This window comes from Jaculus jaculus, chromosome 3 (assembly GCF_020740685.1).
Source record: "Jaculus jaculus isolate mJacJac1 chromosome 3, mJacJac1.mat.Y.cur, whole genome shotgun sequence".
Classification (NCBI taxonomy): domain Eukaryota; kingdom Metazoa; phylum Chordata; class Mammalia; order Rodentia; family Dipodidae; genus Jaculus; species Jaculus jaculus.
Window position 1 is genome coordinate 86,877,317 of NC_059104.1, and position 9,473 is coordinate 86,886,789.

At 40.4% G+C, this 9,473-nt stretch overlaps 1 protein-coding gene across 1 annotated transcript; it reads right to left on the bottom strand.

Annotated features, from left to right (window-relative positions):
* Positions 1-4,795: 4,795 nt before the first annotated feature.
* On the bottom strand, positions 4,796-5,443 carry LOC101608184 (gamma-secretase subunit APH-1A-like). Its single transcript, XM_045146056.1, has one exon. The coding sequence runs from the start codon at positions 5,441-5,443 to the stop codon at positions 4,796-4,798; it is 648 nt and encodes a 215-aa protein (XP_045001991.1).
* Positions 5,444-9,473: the final 4,030 nt, after the last annotated feature.

Sequence of the window (9,473 nt, forward strand, 5' to 3'; positions counted from 1 at the left end):
ATTTATTTATTTATTTTTATTAGTTTTCTATTCAGCAAATACAGGCAGTTTGGTACCATTATTAGGCTCATCCATGACCTACCCCCTCCCAATGGCCCCTCCTTGTTGATGTATATGGGTCATGCATTGTGGAGTTAGCCCACAGTTATTGGTACGATAAATGTCTCTGCATATCATGACCCAACATTATTATCATGTCATTTACTATTTACCAATCACCCAATCCCACCATAAATGAAAGGGAGAGGATACAACTTCCTAGGTAAGTATCAGGTGTTTGGGACAAAGTGAAACAGTTCATGGTTTCAAGACTTCTTAACATCTTTAACACTTTCATGGACATTATGACTCCAAAGCAGTGAGAGATTGATCATACTATGCTCTATCTACTTAAATTATCCTACGCAATCATTCTCTTCAGCAGTATTATGCAGTAGTATTGTATTTGGAACACATTTTATCACATGTAGCAATATTTAGCAAAATGCCTTTCTGTTTAAAACCATTGCAAACAGCTGTTACTTTTTCTTGTTTGGTTTTTCCTGAAACTCAAGAGTGAAGTATGTTTATGTGACAATAAAAGGTGTATGTGGGTCAGACATAGTGGTGCACACCTTTAAAATTATTTTTGTTTATTTTTATTTATTCATTTAAGAGTGACAGACAGAGAGAGAAAGAGGCAGATATAGAGAGAGAATGGGCACACCAGGGCCTCCAGCCACTGCAAACAAACTCCAGACATGTGTGCCCCCTTGTGCATCTGGCTAATGTGAGTCCTGGGGAATCGAGCCTCGAACCAGGGTCCTCAGACTTCACAAGCAAGTGCTTAACTGCTAAGCCATCTCTCCAGCCCAGTGCACACCTGTAGTTCCAGCATTCGGGAGGCAGAGGTAGGAACATGTCCCTGAGTTCAAGACTACCCTGGGAATACATAATAAATTCCAGGTCAGCCTGGGCTGGAGTGAAACCCTACCTTGAAAAGGGGGGGTAAAAACCTTGTGTTTGTGATATACAGATGGTTGGTGGAAATGTATTCTAAACTGTATTTTGATATGACAGCTAGAATTACATGCATACCAGATCTGAGTCATCATAGACTGGATATAATTGACTTCCTAAAGAAATGTTTTCCAGTGAACTAAGCGCCCTCCCCCCCCCCCAGCCCTGTGGTAGGGTCTCACCCTAGCCCAGGCTGACCTGGACCTCACTCTAGTTCCAGGCTGGCCTCAAACTCACAGTGATGCTCCTACCTCTGTTTCCTGAATGCTGGCATTAAAGGTGTACTACCACACCTGACAAACTAGTTTTTGATAAGTGAACGTAAGTTGGATTCTGTGAAGATATCAGTGTATTCCAGTCTACCACTATTTATTTTAAACTTTTATTTCTTTTTTTTTCTCTGAAAGTGCTAGTCTAAAATGAACTATTCTGTTTGAAAGTCCTTAAATGTAGAAGGCATAGACATTCAAACAACCTTGACCTTGTTGAATAGATGTCTGTGATTGGCTTACTTTTGAAGTACTGGTCTCTTCAAATTGTAATAGATATTTAAAGTTTTATTAGAATTTACTTGATAAAGACTATGTAGGCTCATTTGGTTGAATTGGTAAGGATTAGTTATTATCCATATCCCTAGTTTCTATATGTAACAGAGTTGTTCGTATAGAGATCATAAGGTTTTAAATGAATACAAAGACTTGGATTTCATATTACTGATGAGTTTTAAAACATAGTTCCATCACTTGTAAAACTGTGGCTTTTAGAGAAAATTGTAAAAGGCAGATATGTACATGTGTAATTTATCCAGCTGTATGTACACAATAACTATAGTACTCTGATTCCAAATTCACCTGAAGTACTGTAAGAAAGCAGGTGCTGTTGACAATTTTGTGTAATGTCATTGTAAATTTTTCTCTTCTAATATCACTTTGATCACAAAAATTATAATCAAGATTATTTTGCCTGGTCAGTGATGCAAGCCTGTAACATCAGATACTTGGGAAGCTAAGTTAGGAAGATGATAAGTTCAAGGCTTGCCTGGTCCATAATAGTGAATTCAGGCCAACTTGGTTAACTTAGTGAGACTGTTTCAAAATAAAAAGTAGAAAGAAGTCTGGGAAGCTAGGCATGGTGGTGCATGCCTTTTATCACAGCACTGGGGAGGCTGAGGTAGTGATCTCTGTGAGTTTGAGTCCAACCTGGGGCTTCAGAGTGAATTCCTGGTTAGCCTGGGTTTGAGTAAGACCTAACCTCAAAAAGCAAAAACAAAAAGCCAAAAGAAGGCTGGACTATGGTAGAGTACTTCCCTAGAATGCGATTATAGGTTCAATCTCCATTATCTGCCACTCTCCACTCCCAAATGCAAATGGACTGCAGATGCATGTGTTACTTTGTGCATCTGGCTTTATGTGTGCACTGAGGAATTGAACCGGTGTCATTAGACTTTAACCACAGAGCCATCACTCCAGCCTGATACTAGTTTTTTAAAAAGGATTTTATTGTCAACCTCTCTAAATGCAGACAATATCCCATAATCCTAATCTCCCACCCACCCTTTTTTCCCCATCCCAGATTCCCTCCTCTACTGAATCCTTTCTTTCCAATTAAGCTCTTTTCTGTTTTAATGTCATCATTTCCCCCCCTCTTATTATGCAGATACAGTGTAGGTAGTGTCAACCCTGTGAGGTCATGAATATCAAGGCTACTTTGTGTCTGGAAGACAGCATTGTAAGTAAGCAGTCCTCCCCTTCTTTTGACTCTTTTTCTTCTTTTTCGTGTGTGTGTGTGTGTGTGTGTGTGTGTGTGTGTTTCAAGGTAGGGTCTCACTCTAGCCCAGGCTGACCTGGAACTCACTGTGGAATCTCAGGATGGCCACGAACTCACAGCAATCCTATGCCTTTTGAGTGCTGGGATTAGAGGCATGTGCCAACATGCCTGGCCTTGACTCTTATTTGATTCTTTCTGCTACTTCTGCAGTGGTCTCTGAGTCTTGGAGGGTGTGACTGAGATGTTTTTTTCTCACTTAGTGTTAAACACTGTCACTTCTTCTCAGTACTATGGTGAGTTTTGTATCACCTCAGTGGTCAGTACCATCTGAAAAAAGAAGCTTCTCTAACCAAAAGTGAGAGTAGCATTGATAGATGGGCATAAACACAATTGTTTAGAGGGCATTTTGGTGGGCATGATATCTCCATTTAGCCAGATAACAATAATAGTTTCCTGCCTAGGAGCCATGTATGAGAGAAAACATACGTTTGACTTTTGTAGATTGTGTGGCCTTGCTTAGGATATTTTCCAAGTCCATTCACTTTCATGTAAATTTCATTATTTCATTTTTTCCTTACTGCTGAGTAGAATTCCATTGTGTGTAATACCACATCTTCATTATTCATTCATCTGTCAATAGCATCTGGATTGATTTCAATTCCTAGGTATTGTGAATAGAGCAGCTATAAACATGGTTGAGCAAGTATCTCTGAAATAAAGAGTGGCTTCTTTAGGGTTAATGTCCAAGAGTCGAGTAGCTCAATCCGATGGTATATCTGTTTTCATATTTTCATCCTTTTCAGGAGTCTTCACACTGCTTTCCATAGTGGTTGTACAAGTTTGCATTCCCACTAGCAATGAATAAGAGTTCTTCTTTCTTCACATTCTTGCCAACATTTGCTGTCATTTGAGTTTTTTTCCCCACAATTATAAAGTCCTTTTTATTAGTCAAAATCACAGTCACCTTGATTAAAAGGATAAAACACTCCACCCTCAGCAGAAAATGATACAGTTGATAGAAAACCTCCCCAATCCCTTCCATGCCCCAATTAAAAACTAGAAAAAAAAAATCTGTCAAATCTGTCCTCCTGCCCTGCGATGTCATGTAGTCTGACTCCAGTGGCACTGTGGCTCTGGAGTGAGCAATATCCCCCAGAGCACCCTCCACATGTCCTTGGGGAGAGGAGAGATACAGATGGTAAAGGTGGTTAAAACCATTAATTCCAGTAAGACCAGTTTCCACACATGCACTCCCTTCCTTTCGCCCAGGGCCTGGGACCAAGAGGAAAGGGGATAGAAATGAGCCTTGCCACCAAGGAGCAACTTGAGGAGGTAAAATATAGCCTCCTCTCCCCCATCCCACACACTTAAAAAAATTAAATAAAAGGCAGTTTGGGGTCTTTATCATACCAAAAAATGGTTCCCTTCAGACCTGAGAAAAAGATTAGGATGTCCAGTCTGAGCAGGGGTATTGGAAAACTCAAAGCTCATCTATCCTTGAGTGTCCATTAATTGCATCTCTAGGGCCATGGCTAAACTATGTCCCTTTTCCTTACAATCTACACTGTCCAGAACTGGAGATGAAGAAATGCATGGTAAGGAGATTGGGAGAGCATCCCAGGCCCAGGGGTCCTCCTCTCCCATGTTCCTCAGTCCTCTGGTGGGATGCTCAGTGCAGGATACACCATCATCTGACTCCTCCTGCCGGAGGCCTGCAGAGGAGAAGGTGGGTGAGTTGATGGGCTGGATGAGAGCAGAGCACTGATAACATGGGGAGACCTGGACAACAAAGGGGTTGGATCCCCAGATGGTAGGAAGTAAGTGCAGGTTCAAACCCACCAGTCCCTGACTGGATGCACCCTGGTGAAGCTTAAGACACTAGAGGTTACACAAATGGACAAAACAAAACCTGAGAGGTGGCCGGACACATCACTGAAGAGACAAGGGCCCCGGGCTGGGGCCGGGTTCAGTCATGGGCAATGGACAGGCATGTGGGATCTGTCAGTCGATCATTCCAGGTAGTCAGTCCTTACACAAAAGGCTGTGGATACTTCAGAAGAACATAGATTGGTAGCAAGCTAGCCTCACACCAGGGGTTCAGGAATGTCAGTCCTGATGTCAGTAGGTGACTCCCAACCACCAGGCCCAAAGCCCAGTACCATCTCTTCTCACAGGCATCAAAGAACACAACTCCCCAAAAGGTATGGAGCAAAATAATGGCTGTTGTTAGAAAGGCTGAAGTCAAGATGTAATAAAGTGAGTTTCCATGGATCCTAACCACACCTGGCCCAAGTGTATCAGCCAGAATATTAATAACAGGGAAGACACCACTACCTAAGGACAGACCAGAAATATGGGCCATGTGGCAGATGGAGATGGGTGATCTTCCATCCTCACTCAGTGAGGCTAACCCTTCATCAGCCTTCTTAAATAGCTTATAGTAGGCAAAGTGGAACACCTCCTGTAGAAGGACAGACGCAGCAGCACCAAAAATCAGGAGGTCATACTGGAGCCCGGCATCTGTCCAGTCTGTCATATGGACCAAGATGAACCAGACGACAGAAGCCAGGAGAAGGGAGACCAACCAGAAAAATGCCTCGGCGACCAGGTTGATAATGTGAAGAGGGTCCCCAGCCACAGTGATCAAGAACGCAACGAGTCCCGGAAGCAGCCCCATGGCCACCTCCCTTGTAATCATCATTTGAATTTTTGATGATTGCTATCCCAACTGGAGTAAGATGGAGTATCAAGAGTTGTTTTAGTTTGCCTTTCCCTGATGGCTAAGCATATTGAACATTTCTAAGTGAGTAGTGGGCATTTGTATTTCTTCCTGTGAGAATTCTGTCTTCAGTTCTTTGGCTCATTTTTTGAGTGAGTTATTTGATGTTTTAGAGAGAGAGAGAAATTGAGAATACGGGTGTGCCAGGGCCTCTAGCCACTGCAAACAAACTCCAGACACATGTATCACCTTGAGCTTCTGGCTTTCCATGGTTACTAGGGAATCAAACCTGGGACCATAGGCTTTGCATGCAAGTGCTTTAACTGCTAAGCCAGTCCTGTTTTTTTTTTTTTTTTAAGGTAGGGTCTTGCTACAGCCTAGACTGACCTTGAGTTTCTTAGTTACCATTTCTTGTGATTTTTGGCACATTTTATAGACATTCAAGAAGTTAAGCTTCTTTTGGGCCTACCCTTTATATGAACACATTTTCTTAATACTTAGGTTAGAAACTCTAAGGTTAGAATTTGCTTCAGTTTATCGGTATCTGTCAGGAGTACACAACAAAGAGAAGTAAAGCTAAAAGCTAGTTTCTCCTAGGGCTGTACACTGAAATGAATTTACAACAAAATTGTACTTATATCTAACAGTTACCTATTAAATCTTATTTTTTGATCAGCTAAGTGCTAATGTAATAAATGTGTAGTCTACTGAGGATGTTAATGCAGGCCATGAGTACAGGAAAGTCAAGGAACAACTGAAGGCATTTTATTGTAGAAATTTATGAATTATAATGTGATCAGTGATTTTCAAGCTTAAAACTTAAGCAACAGTTCTTTGGGGTCAGGAAATAGAAATGAGAGTCTAGGGGAAGAAAGGAAATAACACTGTTTGCTTAAGAGGAGCATCTTGAAATAGTTTCACTTGGTATGTGTCCAAATGCTTTGCTATTTAGATTCCACTGGACGTTTAGAAGAAATTTCATTTTAAAACATCAGTTTTACAGAAAATACATTCTTGTAAGTATTCATAATTGGAAAGATTCCAGATAACAATTTAAAAATGTAAAAATATTTTCCTTTTTTTGAAAGTTATTTTAAGAAATGTGTGAGTAAAAATAAATCATGTTCTGTTCAGGGCCAGGTTCAGTACTTGTGCTCAGTATTCTGCAGGCTCCGCCTGGGGATCTCTATCCTGATTCTCCGTGGCCACAGCAGCAGATGAGAAGAATGGAAGCCTACAATGAATTTGTCCACAAGAGGGCTGCAGTACTCTTTGCTACTGATACTACAGCCAGGGGAATGGGTAAGCAAGCCAGCCTCTTGGAATGTAATTTCTGTGATTGTGGAAAGACAATTTACTTATATGGTGTATGTATTTTGGGAAATATAATAAACACAAATAATTGGGCTTTCTTTCTTGTCTTTACTCAGAAGAGAAAATAAGAGAATTGATAACACTTGATTAGAATTAAGGATGAGTCTATCATGTGAAGCATCCTGCTGTATTTGCATCTTTTGTGCTTCAGTATTTTTTTTTTTCCTTTTGTGTGTGTGGATTTTTGAGGAAGGATCAACCCAGGCTGAACTGGAGTATGTATGTAGTCTCAGGGTGACCCAGAACTCAAGGCAATCCTCCTACCTCGGCCTCCTGAGAGATGGGTTTAAAAGCATGTGTCAACACGCTCTTCCTACTATTGTCTCATTGAGATTAGAGAAATCCTGTGAGCCTGCAAAAATCATCACAGGAAAAATTAAAAGTTTAAAGACATGAAAAATTCTTACCTTTGAAAACTGGAAAATGGTTGAAAGTATAATTCATTTACCACGAAAAATCAGTGAGGTTTGTCTTTACTGATCATGCTAGTTTTTATTTTAAATTCACTGTATGTGATGCATTTTAAATTTATTTTCAAAAAGCTGCTCTGGAAATATGCAACATGTGGTTTTGTGAGGATATGAAAAGGATAGATAGAAGTGATTATAGAGGACTACTTGGAGATAAGTATAAGAAGCGAAAACAAATAGTGGTAACTTCAATTCTTCAATAAATTACTATATTTATTAATCATGGCACTTTACAAACAAATTTTATTTGACAGAAAGAGTCGGGGGGGGAGGGCGGTTGGAGAATGAGCAAACCAGGGCCTTTAGCCACTGCAAAAGAACTCCAGATGCATGTGCCACCCTGTGCATCTGGCTTATATGGGTCCTGGGGAATCAAACTTGGGTCCTTTGGTTTCATAAGCAAATACATTAACCACTTACCCATCTCTGTAGCCCTCATGGCATATTTTAAGCATAAATAAAGAGTGGGTCTAATTTACTGTAGGGTACTATTTAATAATTAACTTTTCCATCATTCTTGTCTTTCTGATAGTGGGCCTTTTTTTAAAAGCATAGCTTAGATATCAAACAAATTTACATGTAATTGGAGACAGTGCCAAACAAGCATTTTTTAAAGCTTTCGCAGCTGTTTTCCGCTGAATGACAACGCTGACCCCCTGGCCTCCATTGCTCTTTGTGTAGTTTGAAGTATTTTGGTTGTGCTTTGCGTCTTTCCTCCCTCCTTTTCTTCCTTCCTTCTTTCCCCCTTTCATTAAGATAGGATCTCATCTATCTTAGGCTGGTCTAGAATTTGCTATGGGTCTGAGGATGACCTTGAACTTTTGATCCTCCTGCCTCTACTTCCCAAGTGCTGGGATGACAGGTGTTTGCCACTTTGCCTAGTTTTCTGTGGTGCTAGGGATGGAGTCCAGGACCTCATGCATGCCAGGCACTGACTTAAATCCCCACGCCCTGTGGTGTTGATTTTGCATGGTTAACATTTAGCAGGCAAGTGAGAATGGGGAAACATTCTATATTTTGACTGGCCTTTACCTCACATTTAATATTATGAATGTCAGACACAAATAATTATAGTTTTAAAAGTACTTGTGACTTTTTCACCAATTAAGCTGATTTGTTTAAAAAAATTTCATTGACAACTTCTATAATTATAGAGAATAAACAATGATAATCCCCTCCCCCACTTTCCTCTTTATAAATCCACTCTCGATCATATCACCTCCCCTTGTCAATTAGTGTCTCTTTTATTTTGGGATAGAGTGAGACCCTACCTTGAAAAACAAAAAACAAAAACAAAACAAACAAAAAACCCACTTAATCCCCCTCATCCAAAAATAACCTTGAGCCAGGCATGGTGGTGCATGCCTTTAATCCCAGCACTCAGGAAGCAGAGGTTGGTGGATTGCCTTGAGGTCAAGGCTACCCTGAGACTTCATAGTAAATTCCAGATCAGACTGACTGGGCTAGAGTGAAACCCTAAAAAAAGAGTGAGTGAGAGAGGGAGGAAACAGAAAGTTTGGAACGAGACTATTCTAAATGCAGACAATCATAAAGAAAAATAATAAAACACCAGAAACTTCTTTGAAGTGATTTGTACATGATGTCTGCCATTGTGAGGAATTTGCACACAGTTCACTGTTTTGTGGTGGACCTAAAATGCTGACACATGTTCTTTTTCAGTATTAATATTTAATCTGCTTAGAGAGGAAACCTAAATCTCATGAGAATTAAGTTTGTTCTCAGAAAATTTTGCAAGCAAATCAACTCTAAGACCTCCTAAATAACATTCAGCTTCCCATTTCCACTCTGGCTCGGGTGCCCCAAGCTATTACCCTATCTGCTATCCTGACCTCCCAACACTTTCTATAGTATAAGGTTTTGTTTCCTTCAAAAGACCCAACTGTATAGGATCATAGAGAGGCCCAAGTTCCAGACGTTGCACTCAACCTGTGCATAGCCCTGCAACATATCCTGTTTTCTGAAGTAATACTTTAAGTCTGAAGACAGTTGTTCTGAACATTATTCTGTGCTTTCTTCCCATACTAAAATCCAGTCCTTTGAAGTAGATTATATAACTTAATGATACATCACTATTTTCCAACATCTTTTTAGTGCTTAGCTCCTTTTTGCGATGGAAATTTATC

What these genes read in the sequence shown, in the direction of transcription:
- LOC101608184 (XM_045146056.1), bottom strand. Translation starts at nt 5,443, where the DNA reads ATGGGGCTGCTTCCGGGACTCGTTGCGTTCTTGATCACTGTGGCTGGG.